Source organism: Phalacrocorax aristotelis, chromosome 18, assembly GCF_949628215.1.
Source record: "Phalacrocorax aristotelis chromosome 18, bGulAri2.1, whole genome shotgun sequence".
NCBI lineage: Eukaryota > Metazoa > Chordata > Aves > Suliformes > Phalacrocoracidae > Phalacrocorax > Phalacrocorax aristotelis.
In genome coordinates, this window is record NC_134293.1 from 5,510,269 (window position 1) to 5,527,136 (window position 16,868).

General features: G+C 46.9%; 1 protein-coding gene across 18 annotated transcripts in view; it reads right to left on the reverse strand.

The window, feature by feature from the left end:
• Positions 1–14,897, reverse strand: part of MSI2 (musashi RNA binding protein 2) — a 259,090-nt gene extending 244,193 nt beyond the window's left edge. For 7 of the 18 annotated variants that reach the window (XM_075113487.1, XM_075113486.1, XM_075113485.1 and 4 more), the window contains exons 1-5: positions 14,544–14,676; positions 14,311–14,351; positions 14,069–14,150; positions 13,608–13,692; positions 9,372–9,413 (exon numbers count right to left, since the gene is read on the reverse strand). In XM_075113487.1, coding sequence (XP_074969588.1) covers positions 9,372–9,413; positions 13,608–13,692; positions 14,069–14,150; positions 14,311–14,351; positions 14,544–14,605 — 312 coding nt within the window. In that variant the 5' untranslated portion in view covers positions 14,606–14,676. Of the gene's footprint in view, positions 1–9,371; positions 9,414–13,607; positions 13,693–14,068; positions 14,151–14,310; positions 14,352–14,543; positions 14,677–14,764 lie in introns of those variants that run through there. The other 11 variants (XM_075113491.1, XM_075113484.1, XM_075113480.1 and 8 more) reach the window with 5 other exon arrangements.
• Positions 14,898–16,868: the final 1,971 nt, after the last annotated feature.

Genomic DNA, 16,868 nt, shown 5'->3' on the forward strand with positions numbered 1-16,868 from the left:
CCCCTCCCCAAAGCCTCGCCGCTGCTGTTTGGAAACCCCAGCGTACGGCAGGAACCTCAGGGCTCAGCAGTTACAACCTCCGCCATGCACCAAACCACTGGCACTCCCGTCAGGGCCTCCCTTATATATTTGCCAAATAAAAGTTGTTAAAAAACAAAAAACACCCTCAGTTTAACCCCTCAAAAGACAAGTCACATAAAGAGCCAGCCATGTACAATACTGCTTTGCTTCACACACTTCCTTCCCAACGTCCAGGGACGCTGCCAACATCTTCCAGACAGGAGGCGGCCGTTTACCATGTGGTACCAAACCTGGGCGTCAGGAAATGGCTGTGTTCTCTGCCACACTGAGATACTTTGGTTAATCCTGTGTTGCCCTTTCTTCCTCCGACCCTTGCCTCTCCAGGCTCAACAGCAGCACCAGGCCCATCAGGGTCTTATTTGGGCTCCCACACGCTACACCAATAAAGATCAAACTCTTACTGATGGCGATGCCGTGCTTCCTCGGTGTTCAAACCCAGCTAACAGTAGTCCTGGGGCATAATCACAGCAGGTTTTACAAGGGGCTTTTTCACCAAGTGCTATTTGAACAGGGCAGAGTTCAAATGTTAGGTATGCTGTATATTCAGGAGGCCACCCATCCAGGGCTGGAGTTATAGAGATGACCTACAGAAAGCAACTGGGGAGGAAGGCAAGCCGTCTAGTACAAATACATCAATCAAATTTAAAAAAAAAAAAAAAAAAAAACAAAAAAAAAAACAACCACCAAAACACAGAGACATTTGAGAAGAGGGAGCCCCAAGCACAAGAAGCCAACATCTTTCGCTGTAGTTGGCTCAGCGGAGCTCATTCGGGTCTCACCTGAGAGATCTCCCAGGGATCCTCAGGAAATGGCAGAGAGCAGCGGCCTGACACCATCCAACACGACGGTCAGTAGCAGCACCACACCAAAAGGTGGGGCGATACCTCCATGTCCTCAGAAAATTCCTATCATATTTCACATCTCAACATTAACTTCAGATTTCTTTTCAACGTTTTCTGTTCCCTTCCACAATTCACTGAGCTCACAGCGCTGCTATAGGCTTTGTAGGACTGCCAAATACAACACCAGAAGTAGGCAAATTTCACCAGCAAATGAACATCTTTACACTCATTCACAACACTTTGCAAACCTTTGGCAAAAGGATAACTGTTCTGTATCAGGCTCTGTGCACAGCTCAGGTCAGAGCAGGGAATAGCACCAACACATCTCTGAATGTAAACGATTGGTAACACGGCCAAATGGAAAACCATACAGAAGTTTCACTCTTCAGTAAGCAACACAGAAAAATCACTAGCAATATCCCCTTCAGCAACACCTTTTTCCAGCAGTGCAGCAAACAGCAAACCTGCCACCCGTGCTGAGGGTTTGCAGCTGACAAGCTTTCGCCACAAACCAAGCCTTCGGCTTGAGTCATACCTCTCAGACCAGTGAGATTTAGAGATACTTGGGACAAACACTCAGCTCTTTGCAACCTCTTTACACACCACACCAAATCACCCTTCAAGGAAGATTCCTGCCCAATGCTTATTCAGCAATCATTGTAGAAACCTCTACTGGCTCTCTAGCAGGCATTATTCTGTTTCCACCAGCATTCAAGAAGCTGAAAGTCTTGCCACCACTTCACAGTCCCTATTTTAAGTAAATCAAATTTTCAAAACACTTCTTCACCCTGTGCTCCTCACCTTCTCTTTGATGCAAAACTGACCCACAGAACAGCATAAAAATGAGCTCAGAGTTGAGGATACTAAAATACAAAGTAAAACAGCACAGCACAGGTTTGGCGACACTGCAGAAGAATTTCCTATCCTCTGGGCAGCACCAGCACTCCCAGTGACCCACTCCTGAACCACGAGGACTGGAGTTGCACCAGGACCCTGACCACGTTCTCAGCCAAGGAAGCCTTGCTCCAGCCATACCTCATAGTTTTAGGGCACATACAGAGGAAAATAAAACCAATAGGATTTAACAACTTTAAACCCCAGGAACTACTTAATTCACTAGATATTAGTTTCTTTCCCCCACCCCACCATTTTCCCTCCCACCTGCCAGGCCACCTCATTACTGTCACTCTGCATCAGTTCTTGCTACAGTAGTTTTCCCGGACCTTTGCCCCTTCAAGTCAGCTTGAAACCTCTTCCCTATTATACATCAGAGTCAATGTGAAATTAATGCAAGCCCTTGCTGGGGGGAGGGAAGGGCAGACAGAACGATGCTTTCTGCTGCTGTCAATACTTCTTTTCCTTCACCCTTCTTGGCACATACACTTCACCAACATATTAAGAAGCCTTGTCCGCATTTAACTGTGCTTGCTGAGGTCTCTGGAACTATTCCTCATGCATACAACTGCCCAAGTCTTAGCAGGGTAGGGTCCTTCTTTGTAATACAAAGTTCCCAAAGTACAATCTTAATACTTAATTTAAGCATACTCGGGCACAACAATACACCCAGCTGCAGATGTCCCTGCACGAGGAATGACTGACTGAGCAGGAGAGAACTTCCTAACATTCTTCGGATTTTCTCTGCACTCAAAAAATAAAGGAAGTATTTTCAACAGGAGAGCAGCAAAATGCCAGAGTTTAGAAGTAACTTATTAATACCGCATGCTGATCTGACTACAGAGATTCACATTAACTTTCAAATTACTCAGCAAACCACAATTTCTACAGCAATAATATCTTAGAAACCTAAGCCACATTGAACACTACTCACATAGTTTACAGAAGTATTCCAGTGACTAAGGCAAATAGAATGTGTGATTGCAGGGCTAGAGACTAAATTAAGCTTAGACAATGATTTTTTCTTTTTAAAGTCTGATGCTACACTGACCTTGCAATCACTTTTCTGAGGAAACAGCAGATTAATATTCTCTTGTGGGTCAGATCCTCTGGTGGCGGAGGAAAAATGAGAGACAGATGAAACTGGCTGTTTCTGAAAGAGAAGCAATGGGACCGACCGTATACAAAGTACTGTCAGATACGCAAAGTAATCTTTTAATCTTTTTCTGCTACAGGCTCCACAGTTCAACAAAGCATTTAATGATGTACTTTTAGTCCATCCTGATTCAGCAAAGCACTTACCCACATGCTTATGCCAACTTAAGTATATGCTTAAGTGCTTCTGCACAATAGGGACAGAGAAGACTCAGGTCCAGCAGATGAACCATTTTCTGAAACAAGCCATTTTTTCCTAAGATGACTGGCTCTGTTCATAGCTTCTCCTCCCTTTATAGCATGACCCAAAATGTATTTAAACAGAACATTAAAATACAGTTGAAGAGTCAAATAACTATTAGGAACAGCAAAGGCATCTATGTATAGCTTAATGAAATAGAGGAGTTGTTCTTTTTCCTCCTCAGCATAACATACACCTTGATCTACTCACACCATGTTACCCTGTTTCAATAGCTCTCCTCTAAAAATAAGTTACAAGTTCCCTTAATGCTTTGGATTTCACAACATTTATGAGACTATCACCAGAGTCAACAGGCTAAAAAAAGAATCCATTAGCATTAACTGGCCTGTCACTGGCAGTGACAAATAAATGAATTTGATGGTTTTAGATCAGTCATTAGTAGACCTACCCCCGGGCTGATAGGGGCTCAGCACTTTGCAGACAAGATGTACTCAATCTGGAAGCAGAGAGGAACACACAAGGGTGTTAGCGTGCTGCTCTTCTTCCATTTCCCTGACCTCCCTCATTTTGGACCCTTACCTGGCATATCCAAGCAGCACCATCTCGGTGCAGAAAAGTTACCCGGTAGACACCATTAAAAATAATCCAACAATACAGAAGAGCATGGCAAATGTAGAATCCCCTTAAAAAAAAAATCCCAAATTAGATCATGTTCAATTTTAATTTTTAGTTAGCAGTAAGCCAAAGGGAAGGGACTATTCTTAACATGAAAGTCGTCCGTAGGCAACGATAATGGAAATACATAAATTTTAGACAAGTACAAGACTATGGGGATTAAGGACAATGTGAGCAATCTACCTGAGTGGTTGGGGAGAAGAAATGAATGTTTACATCTCCAAAAACAACATTACAAAAATCCAGCTCAGCTCTTGCTTCTGACAAAGCTGACTGCACTCCACAGAACGCCTTGCACAGCCACTTTTTCCTCTGACTGCCAGCATCCCAGAACAGAGATCGTGCTCTACCTCAGAACAGATCGCAGAGAGCAGGAATATGAGCCCAGGAATAATAAGTTTCAAAACACTGATTCTCTACTACCTGAGAAGACCTGGTCTGATTAGACAAGACTCAGACTCATCAACTTTTCCATCTGACCATCCAATGCCAGAGGGAGACAAAGTCTAGGAGCAGCTCACCCTGGACAACAGATCTACATCAAGGATGGTTGAACAAGATACCTGAACACTGACCACCAACCACAAAAAGAAAGTCCCTCATATTGTCTGCTAAGGATTTCATATTGCTCTACGTGCAGAATGCACAGCAATATTATTAAGGTACACGTCTATGTGCAATGCCAAGAGCGGGAAACACTTCCTCCCTCACTCCATCCAGACCTGCAGGGGAATTTTTTTTGGGGGGGGACCCCAAAACACACCAAACAAACAAAAAACAGAGGGAAAAGGCCTGACCTTGCTGCTCTTTACAGCCTGGCGGGGAAGGAAGGGTGGCAGGAAAGGAAGAATCCTGAGTTCTGCTGGTGTGTTCAGTCCACATTCTTTTGAAAAAGACTTCAAAGCCTACCCAATACTTAAAATAAGATGGGAAGTAGTGGGACTAACCTGGAGGAGTTTACAGGCAGAAGCAGGGAGGAAACAAAGAACAGAACTCTTGATTTTCAAGGTCCATCATTTGCTTTGGAATAAAATCTCTCTCTGCTACTCTGGCTCACGCTTATCAGGCAGCCAAGGGACACAGACACCCCACCCACAGTTAACTTAATTGGAATCAGACATCCAAATCCACTGGTTAGCTTAAAAAAAAAGAATATTCCAGGTTAGCCTGGGTGTTATTCCAAAAGGGCATGCCCTCCATTTGCTGCTCTGGAATAGCCAACTTCACGTGGGTTTAACCAGGGGCGACTCAAATGAAAGGAGAGTTGTTGACACTGTTTTTCGCCAAAGAAGGAGGAACAGATGTGCACAACTGCCCCCTCTTAAAGTCCACGTGTGCCTGGCCAGACAGGAAACCAGCTAGTCCACGGACAAGGTACGTACAGTTTGCAGATACGCTGACTGACTGGAGCACAGAGACGCCAGAACCAGCTATCAGTCCAGCACTGTCCTCTGCTTAAATAAAATACATCTAATGAGAACATCAGTATTCAGCATCACCATCTGACTATCAAACAAAAGGCTTCCCTCACCAAATGAAGACCATTTGCTATTTTGTGACCGAATGGTCACCGGAACATTGTACCCAACCCACGTAGATGAGATCCCAAATTAAAATATGCAGTCTTGACAACAACCACCTCTACGCTGGGTCATCAGCAGACAGGACGCTGGACAAGCAGCACCCAGCGCACGGCCCACACCACCGAGCTACAGAAGCAGCTCCCGTAGCTAGCAGCAGGAGTTCACCTGCCCTTTTTATCTAACAGCTGCCAAAGAGGATGCACAGAGACTATAGTCAGCGGGTCACATACACAACGCTAATGACCGCCGCCAAATGCTGCAAGTAGTTTCAGCTCGTTGACTTGCCAGAGCAACTCCCAACCACACGCATTATGCCCCTATAGTAAGTGCCAGGAAGAATGGGTACCTCGGTTCCATCCTGGAGGAACTCGAGCACAAAATGCAACTCGGGGTAGCCTCACTAACTGTAACTTTGGTTTTATCTGCCTCTGTTTCATACATGGCTTTACACAACAAAGCATCAAAATTTCTATACCAGTAAGTCACACAAAGCTTTTTTCAAGGCCAAGGAACTTCTTTATGGACTGAGGCTGCTGTCCTTTTGCTCTTCAGGTTTGTTTTGGTTTGGTTTTTAAATAAATCCCCAAGGCAGGGGGGTGAGGGTGGAAATTGCTTACATTTGAAAATATCTAATGAACATGCTAAATTTGATAAGGCTTCTCCCACCTAATACAACAGGTAATGTCAGAGCTGACAGGCTGTATATATTAAAAAGGCAAATGGTTGTAGTCTTCAGTATTCAAAAGGGGGTACAAAACTACTACACACACACACCCCCGCTGCTTTTTAAGGATTTTTAAGTCAGCAGAGTTATAAGTAATCAACTGTTACAGAGCGCCTTCCAGCACTTGGAAGCAGGACAGATTTTTATCAAGGAACAGCAGCCGCAAGAAAGCGTACGTATATCCTTTTCATCTCACTGTTAGCCGTATACCAGAACTTCAACAAGTTAAATCCCTGCAGCAAATTTCCTAAAACAACAGCTTCAAATCATCCTGGACTTCACAAGCAGAGCAGGATTACACATCGTGGCGTAATCCACTGGAGGCAATCACCAAGGATTTTCTTCAAGGGTCATTTTTAAAAAATCAGGGAAGAATGCCCTGCTGTTACAACCTGCCACTTCTTGCTCAGTAACCAATTTGCATCACCAGAGAAGTGTCAGATCATGGAGATGCAGTATAAAAAGCCCAAAAGAAAGCATTTTATTGGGCTACAGTCTGAAAGGGGAAGACTAGCCAATTAAAGTGAATCAGAAGGGGGGAAGGAACGAGCACAAATTATTGCAGGCGCACAGATAGGTGAGCGTGACCCCGCTCGCAGCGAGCGTCTGATCTGGCAAAGGAGGCAAATGCAGCCCGAGAACCAGTGCAACTGCTGCCCACTGAAGAGTTAATCGTGCCGAGGCAGGTCAAAAGGGCTCCTGAAGGAAGGGGATGGATGATGGAGGGAAGCGCTGCCAGAAGGTCTGCCTGCACAAAAAGGGGGAAAGCGCCTGCAGCCTTGCTTCCACCTCAGCACCCAGTCACCATCGGGCTGGAAAGCCAGGAAGACCACTGAAAAAAAGGCCCGATCTGCATTTGGCTAAACACATCAGGAAGGAAGACTACTCAGGGGGAAAAAAAATATCTCCCCTCGAACCTAGAGAGAGACAGAGACATTTCATTAAATGCCATTAATCTCCACAGACCCAAGCATTAGCTAGTTAATTAGACTAATGTACAGTCACATTTTAACACTGAGCATTTGGTATTCAACTGGGATAAACGAACAACTGAAGTCCAAAACCTTAATTTAGTATGTAATTAAAAAACAGAAAACAAAAAATCCAGATTATGAAATGCAGTCTAGAATAATATGTCACAATTGATGTAAAATCTGTTCTTTATTGCATCTGATTTTCTCCAATTTCCTTTTAAGATTTTTTTTTCAAGTACCCTGTAGAAATCCCAACACTTTAGAAAGGACAAGTGTGTAAAAAGCAGAAACAGACACTGCTGGCCTCTCCAGAGACAGCGAGCTCCTGCTAACAGTGGAATCCAGCGTACATTCCAGGATTTGCCCCACACTTGAAAGATGTCTGTTAACAAAGAAAAAAAACAAAAACCCAAAACAAACAAACAAAAAACCCACCACCACCCTACGTGGAGAAAAACAAAATCCCCTTTGTAAAAATGACCCGATTTTGTATTCTTTCACACAAAAATTTAACTCGCTAATATCCTCAGCTTAAGACATGCCCTGGTTTTTTTTAATTGTTATAGAAGAAATCACACGGGACAGCTTAACAGCTCTGTTGTAAGCATTATAAACTTTTACAAGTAACACTGTAGAAACAGATAACTGGTAATTGAAGACAGTTTAAAATGTAAATAAGCCTTTAAAAGGTATTGGGAAGGGAGAATGGAATATCAGTCACAGTGAAAGATCCATCTTCATACTTTAATTATGAAACCCTTCAAAATTCTGATAACTTTAAATTGTATCTTAAAGACAGCATTAATCAAACAACGCAATCCAGAAGCCACAATCCCTACAAACTCTTTGCTCAGCGCAGAAGCAAGCCAGGAACGCCATTATTCACTAATTAGTTATTAGCTATGTCCTGTGAAGAAAAGAACCTCTAAATATTTGACTACATTAATTTGGTTTAAAATTCTGCGAGTAGGCTTTTGAGTTTTGGTGTCTTTTTTTTTTCCTTTACTTTTAAAGAAATCACTAGCACTTCTGCTGTATGCCTAGGGTTTTGAAGTTACACATCGCTTTTCCTAGATGCATGTTTTGTACAATATTTAACATTATGGTTCCACATGCTGTTAAACTGCTTGCTTTCACGAGGACCTATATACAATAAAACAGCTAGGTTGAACCTGATCGGGTAGTCTCCTGCCACCAACTTTAAACCACTTTGCCTTATTGACTTGCATCCACAACTTCGCAGCCTTGTCTATTTTTTAACAGGCTACTGAAGTAACCCAAGATGATTAGAGTGTATACAAGTGGCATACACCAGCTATTTTAAGTTCTTCCAATACACTCTCAAAATCAAATAAAAAAAATAAAGAAGTCCATTACAAGTTTTCTTTCAGCCTCTGGCTTTCAAAATTCAAATACAACTCACTGCACATTTGGATTTGAAACTGATCTGTTGTTTTCGTTAGGCACAGCCTAAAGAGTAACAACCACTTCTGTTCCATAAGCCTCTCCTCCACAAGAAATGGCACGCGGTGGTATTTCAGAGCAAGCGTGCAGGCAGAAGTTCCTCTGCACATGGCTACATTATCTTTGTCCCAACGTGAAAACTGGCTGCACTGTAGCAAGAGTGCCCTGGAAGAAGGAGGTCACTTCTCCAGCCTGCCTGATCGGCTAAGAGACTTAAAGCTCATTGTTTCGCTCTTCTTGCAAAAGAATACCCTGTGGCCTGAAGAGTTCAGAGCTTCATCAGAAACTTGCTATCCAGTGCTTATTAGTCTCCAAACACATCTCTGAAGTTATACAAAAGAAAATTTGCAAACAATGAAGGCAGAGATATATTCCCATCCATCACAACCACAGAACTGAAAGCTCAGCTCAGAACAAGACTGAAGTCTGCACTTAATCCAAATGCTCTTCATAAACACCATGCAAAACATATTGCATAAAATAGCATAACAAATGCAAGTAACGCAGCAACAATCTCCCACCAGAACTAGAGAAGTCCCTGCTTTTCAGCCGGACGCAACTGACTGGGACTCTGCAAGGAGACAGTTAAACTGGAGACACGTAATATCGCACAAAGCAGCTCTCCTGTAGTTTCACAGCCATACGCTGATACCCGTAAGACGCCATGCACTCCGGCTTTAAAAGCTTTCATTGCCAATTCCCTGTTTGAAACCTGAACTGCCTGGCAACAATGATTCTCTGTGTGCCTAAAATCCTATTATCGATCCTCCTACTTACCTTAGGCTGTGCTCGTCGGGGAAATGCAACTTTAGGGTCAATCTGAGGAAAAAGAAAGGGGAAATCAACAAGATAGCTTTTGTTGTCAATTTATATACTTTAAAAAAAAAAAAAATCACTGAATTATTAATCCCTCATTTCTCAGGCTTGTAATTCAGCACATTGGGTCGTCTAGAACTACCCTGGAACTGATGGACCACAGTCTGGGGTTTTTTTGGCAGAGGGAGGGAGATGGGAAAAAAGGAAGAAAACTTCTCCTCTCTACACCTCCTACATCATCTTCTGGGCGACAATCTCTGCTGGTGCTCAGGGAGATCTGTTATTCTCTGGGCACTGGCTCTATAACCAAAACTGCATGTTAAATGTTATCTGCATACTCTGGGGGTTGCACAGAAAGGCAGCCAGCATTCTTGATCAAGATCTTAACCTGTTGTTTTTTACACCTGCACCTTCCTTCAGTTGGGTTTTGGGTTACTTTGGTTTTCTTTTATTTTTTCTGCTTTGTTTTGTCAACTGACTAGCAACACCACACAAAAAAGAAATGCAAAACACAAAGTCAAATTATTTACATTTCAATTATTAAAACTAAAACCTTAGAAGGACTAGAAGATTATCCTTTATAACTATATAACAAATTGATCTGGTTTGCTCACCCTCAAAGAACATATGTGAGCAATGAAAGACTACAAAGGAGCATTTATGAGAAGGGGGGAAGAGGGGAGAGCAAGACATAAACGAAACATACAGGCATTTTAAACCAGAAGAACCAAGGTCTAAAAAACCTCTCCATGAAGGAGTTACCTAAAGTATTCTTGAATGAAGCTCACCACCACAGAGACAAAAAGAAAAAAAAACCCCAAACTTTGTGTTACCCCATGCTCCCTTGTTTTAAGATGCAGCATTGACTCTCATTGCACTGCATAAATTAGAAAGCGTGTCCACTCTGCAATTCCAAAATGCTAATTCTGCAATTTTAAGAACAACTTCCACATGGGTCATCTTTACAACGCGACTCTTCTCTGCCATTCAGAAATCACTTGAAAACAAAAAGACACCACACATGGATGGATGTAAATAAAAACTGTACCTTTTAAATGACTGCCCATCTTAAATTGTCATCTTCAAAAATGATTGCAGTAAGATGCCTACGTGCTGCTGATTTGACCTCTGTTTTTAGCAGCATCTGCACGCAGACTTGTCCTAAATAAAGAGTCTGGAAAAGGATTTTTTAAAAGACTAAATCCTACCTTAACTGTGCAACTTCTGACTGCTCTCAGTGTCATCTTTGAGTATATAACAAACTGACGAAATTAATCCTGATTGTGGTGAGGCATATTTAGAAGTAGAGGCTTTCTTTAATAGTTTGGGTTTGGTTTTTGTTGGGTTCCCCCCCCGAAGCTGACCCTGATTAAGAAAATTAGATGTTTCCATTTGGTATAGTTATTCCTGTGGTGTTAAATATTCCTGTCACTGATAAAAAAAAACCACGGGCCCCTCCTAAAAAGCAGTTTTACTCAATTAATTTGTCAAAATTGGAAATGGCACAAATATTTGATGTGTGACCGATGAACCGATTTGTCCGCATCAGATACAAATGCAGTATCTTTTTTAGGCTATACCTGAGAAATGAGCGATTACATGCCACTTTATGGTTCAAAAAGCATAAAAAGTAAAATTCTTTATCTAGAAAGCTAACCTTTTCATAGAGATTAACATTATCTACAAATATATTCAGCACCGACTAGGCATTTGTCTACTGAGGAAATACAACAGGTACGGATTTTCCACAGCGATACCCAAAGGTGGAGGCAAACATGCACGTTTCTACATATGCTTCAAAAGCGGAAGTTTTCTCAACAAAGAACACCAGTCCCACCAGAAGGGCATCACTGCAAAGTCCCACTGGTAAAAGGCTGAAAGAGCCATTAAACTCTACAGCAACACATTCATTTTTGAAGGTCAGTTCAAAGAGCATGGAGTTCTTTGCACCACAGCGGCAGCCCTTCTTAAACAACTGAGTTTTCCTTCACAAAACCTTTTGGATAAACACCGTCAGCATTTGAAGATGAACACTAGCAATCAACGTGGCAAATCCATACCTTTTGCATACCCCTGTCAACTATTTAAATAAAATAATAAAAAAAAACTACCAAAAAAAATTAGTTAGTTAGGTACAATTCTACTTACTGTATCTACAAGTCCTCTAGGAAATGACTATAATACTATTTCTGATATGAATGGCCATTACCTAAACAAAGCTTTTAACGTAACTGTAAACAAGAGCGACGTTTCCATGCCAATACCCAACCGATCTGCCTCCTGTGCTGAACGTTGAAACAGAGTCAAATGCTATGTTATACTAAAGAACAGTTACTATAATACGTCTACAAATAAACGGCTGAAAGGGAACCTGGCTAGTTTTACATTTTACTTGTAAGCTGCATTACTGATTCTAAGGTCAATTTCTTGTTTAGATTGATTCAATCATCATCACACAATCAAAACTGAGGCAAATTTGTCCTGGTCAAGCTTTTCACCCCTCCCCCAGAGAAGAGCAAATTAATACATTGCAGGGACTAGACTGTGATACAGGAAAAAAGCTGGGGGAGGACCTAATTATAGTCAGAAATATGACAGGGTGTCCTCCCATGATTTTTTTTCAAACCCTCGCTCAAGATACTGTTTGCCTTTGTTCTCCTTATCTAAATTTATCTTTAAAAGCACATAGAGAATATAGCTGTACATGAAAAGTCTGGCGAGTTTAATCTCAGGAACACAGTTGAATCAGTTATCTTACCACATCTGATTAAACCCAAAATCAAATTATTAAAGCATGTGAAAGCATGGGCTACGTGTTCAGACAAGCCCAGCAGAATTTGTATGTCGAATTAAAACACTAGATTCCACCTGCTTCTACGAGAGCTTTGGGCTTTTTGTCTTCACATAAATCACATTTTTTAAAAAAAATATACACTCATGTTTGCTCCCTGCCTCTTCTGTTCTTCATTTAGCTCTACTCTCATACACACAGGCACACACAAGATGTTCCAGCACCGAGACAGGACTCCTCCTAACACTGTGCTCACGTTAAAATAAAACCTTTAAGATCCAGAATACATACTATAAATGACAGTTACAGCAACGAACACATGCGATACGTCCAGCCGAAGCTCTCTGCCAGACAGTTAAACCAACACAACCCTTCCCTTCCCAAAACACAACCCTCTTCAGAGCGATCAGTACCAAAGCAATAATGACCTCTAACAGTGTCCTTCCCCCCTCCCCTTCCAGGTTTGCTGGGGCTTAAAATTGCAACAAAGTAAGAGGCACAAAAACTTCATCCTTTTGCACCGCCTTGATCACAGGGAGAAAAAAACAGGGCCTAAAGCTACACACACTTCATACCTTTTGTTTGACCCAATACTGAAAATGCTGTATCAGGTCAAGGGGCAAATAAAATGTGGGGGTTTGTTTGTTTTTCTTTTTATTTTAAAAAAGGAAAAAAGCCAATGTAACAATTATTTAAAAAAATATATCAGCTGAATCTCATGAGAATTTTCCTTATGTTATCCACTGGTGACGGAGTGTAGCAAAAAGCTCTAGAGAAACAACCACAAATTAAGACTTGTGCTTCTCTACCACATGTACTCTCGAGCTCTCGTATAGCTGTCCATAAATTAACGTGTACATTTCCTAAGGACCCTGACACGACAGGTGAGGGGGATCTCTCCAAAAAGTGACTTTGGGAAATGACACTAGGAGCAGCTTTTACGATTTGATGGTAAGTCACTCCCACCTTGAAACACGCGCACCAATAAATAAATAATCAATCAAAAGAAGTAGAAAGTTCCCTGCAGAAAGCATTCTACAGCGGAACACCACAAAAAGTTGGATTTTACTCTACAATTTTTTCAATGTCACCGCTCAATAAGATACAAGGCTGGGGGAGGAGCCATCGGTCCGTATGGGTAAATTCAGATGTAATAAAAAAAAAAAAGTTACCGCTTTTTGTAAGTTAAAGGCAAGCTCTAGTAAAAAAAAAGTAAAAAAAACCAACCATGCAAAGTCCCGGTTCAATGACAGCTTGACACCACCCCGCAAAAAAAAAAAAAACCCAGCCGAAGCCGCAGCCGCGGCCGAGCGCGGGGCGAGGGCACGCTCCCTGGCACATCGCCTGTCACCGCTCTGCCACCGCAGCGGACGAAGGGCAGCCGGGCAGCCCCACGCACGACCTACCGTCTTGGAGTCCAGCTCGTGGTGGGGCTGAGCCAGGACTTTGTCTACACTCGCCGGATCCGCGAACGTAACGAACCCGAAGCCTCTGCGAGAGACAAAGAGCGAGGGGATGGGGAAGGGGGGGCGGGGGGGGAGAATGATGAGAACTAGAGACGAGGAGAGAAGTCATAAAAATAAATCGCTGTTTCCTCCCCCCTCCCCTTCCCCAAAGCCTCCGGGGCTCCGAGGGAGGGCGGACAGCCCCGACCCGGCCGGCCCTGCACCTCTCCGCCTCCACCGGCCGCTTTGTTTCCTCCTCCCGGCTGGAGGGATGCGGCGCTGGGAGAAGCCTCCCCAGGACCCCCCACCAGCCACGCGTGGGATGGGATTTGAGGGGGGGGGTGGGGGGTGCGGGAGGTCCACTCGCCCCGGCGACAACTCGCGAAGTTTGTCAACCCGGCTCGGGTGGGCGGCGGTTTTACCTGGAGCGCTTGGTGGTGGGGTCCCGCATGACCATACACTCTCTAATTTCTCCGAATTTGCTAAAATAGTCTCTAAGGCTGTCTGCGGAGAGAGAGAGAAGCAGAGAGGCAGAGGAGGGAAGGGGGGGGGGACGACGCGGGCAGGCCCCGGCGCGGCGGGACGCGGCCCACGCGGGGCGGGACGCGAGGGGGGGGGGGGGGAGCCGCGACAGGGAGGGGGGGTGGGGGGCGGCGGTCCTTACCTGGTGAGGTTTGCCAGCTGAGGCCGCCGATGAACATCTTGCTGGAGGGAGAGAAGAGAGCGGAGTTGAACGCCGGTGCGGGATCGGCCATTTTGACGGGGCACCTCACGGCGGCGCGGAGGGACGCGGAGCGGAGCGGCGAGGAGCGGGGCGGGGGGGGCCGGCCCACCGGCCAGCCCCCCCCGCCCCGCTCCTCGCCGCTCCGCTCCGCGCCCCGCCGCCGGCCGACTTACCCGGGGTCGTGCTGCGCCTCGCCGGGGCTCCCCGAGGTAGCCTGGCTCCCGTCCGCCTCCATGGCCGCGCGGAGCCCGCAGCGATCCGCGCCGCGCCGAGCGAGAGCCCCTGAGAGGACCCCCCCCGCCCGCCCAACCCGCCCCCCCCGGCCCGGCAACGGCTCGGCTCGCTCCGGTTGCCTTTTCCCCTTTCCCTTCCCCCCTCCTCCTCCCTCCGCTACCGGAGGATCTCACTGGAGAGGCGCTGGGGAAGCAGCCAGATCCGTCACACGTGGGATCGGCTTAGCTCAGCGCCGCGCCGTCCCTCCCTCCCCCCGCCACCATCCTCTCCTCCCTCCATCCCGCGCCGCCTCCCCCCCCCGCTCCCCTCCCCTCCCGCCTCCCTCCCGCCCCCGCGCCACGGGGCGGGGCCCGCCGCCGTCGCGTGGCCCTGCCGCGACGTCACCGCGCGCGCGCGCCACCGAGCGCCCGCTTGCCCGGCGCGCGTGCCCCGGGGTAGCGAGCACCCACGGGCGAGCAGCGCCGAGCACCCCTACTCTCACACCCCCCTCCCCACCCCACCCCCGCGCGTGCTGCGCCGGTATCAGCGGGAGCCTCCGGCTGATAACGCGCCGTTCCGATAACGGCTCCGCTGGTCGCCGCAGGCCTGCTCCGGGCGTCCACGCGTGGCCGTGGGGCGGTCCGCGACGGCAGAGCAGACCCCCGAGGTGTGTGGGAGTGTCCCACGCGGTGAAGGCGGCGCGGGGCTTTCCCGCCCTCGCCCCTACCCTCCTCCCCACTCGGCACAGCCAAACCGGTACGGAATAAATGGTTTCAGGGTCTGCTGGGAAGCGACGGGAGTCTCCGGCCCGAGAGGGAACCCGCGCTTTAGGGGCGTGAACAGCGCGGGCATTGCCGCGAGGTGCCACTTCTCCCGTGACCCGGCCCGGGCGTCGCGCACAGCCCGGACCCTTCAACGCTCCAGGGCTTAACCTACAGCTTTCTGGGGCTGCCCAAAGAGAGCAGCCGGTGCCTGCTGCCCCCGCGTCCCGGGGCTCCTGCATCCCAGCGCCCCCGCGTCATGGGGCTCCTCCATCCCAGCGCCCCCGCGTCCCGGGGCTCCTGCATCCCAGCGCCCCCGCGTCCCGGGGCTCCTGCATCCCAGCGCCCCCGCGTCATGGGGCTCCTGCATCCCAGCGCCCCCGCGTCCCGGGGCTCCTGCATCCCAGCGCCCCCGCGTCCCGGGGCTCCTCCATCCCAGCGCCCCCGCGTCCTGGGGCTCCTGCATCCCGTTGCCCCTGTATCCCGGGGCTCCTCCATCCCAGCGCCCCCTCGTCGCGGGGCTCCTGCATCCCAGCGCCCCTGTATCCCGGGGCTCCTGTGTCCAGGGCTCCGGCAGCGCCTCTGCAGCCTTCAGCCCCAGAAGGGCACTGCCCACCAGAAGTGACAGCGTTTACCCTCAGCTCCTCCATTTTACACTTGCTGTTTGAACAGCACTTTCCAGCGTCAGACAGAAGTGGCAGTGGGGCTGCCAAGTATTGTTGTAATTATGTAAGGTGAAAGCAATCAGTTTCACCTAAATTAAGAAGCGCTGAGCAGGAGCGTGGGCTGCCCGCCCAACGGGACTGAGCCACGTTGGCCTACATTTTCAGAAACACCCATTGATTTTGAGTACCTCAGCTCGCCTAAAACCGAGTGCCTCCTAACTGAAGCCCTCCCAGCTCAGCGGCCATGCCTGCAAGAGCTATTCTGTGGTCACCAACTATTGCAAACTCAGGGATCATTTTTTTATTGGTTGGTGGGGGCAGCGTGTAAATGTATTTTCCAGCAGCGACTAATGACCAAGGTGTGAACTAGAGGATGTGCACAGGTCTGGTACGTCAGCCCTACTGGAGACACAGTCATCTTCATGTTTTGATGCAGACCACTGTAAAAATCTGATAAAATTCCCTTTACTGGGTTTGCTCTGTTTGTTGCATTCTGGTTCAGCAGCATGGCAGGCGCCCACACGGGCCTCTGTGCTCCTCAGCAGAGGGGCTTCACCAGCGGGCACGGGCTGGGCAGGCAGGGAAGACCCCAGCTGCTCCGGCTGGGACAGGAGCTGACCTGGCCCTGCCCCAGCAGGGCGAGTGGCACCGGTGTGCAAAGTAAACGGATGGGGAGGGATTAAAGAACGGTCTTTTTCTCCCCCCCTCTGAGCCTCCTTTAGATCTTAGCTACTTCTCCTAATAATAACCGAGAAATTACTCGTCAGGAGTGTGGTTCCTGGGGTTATATTACCCCTTTTAATCTCTCTGACCGCGGTGCAGAATTTTAAAGGGGTTCCAGAAAGAACAAGCACGAGGC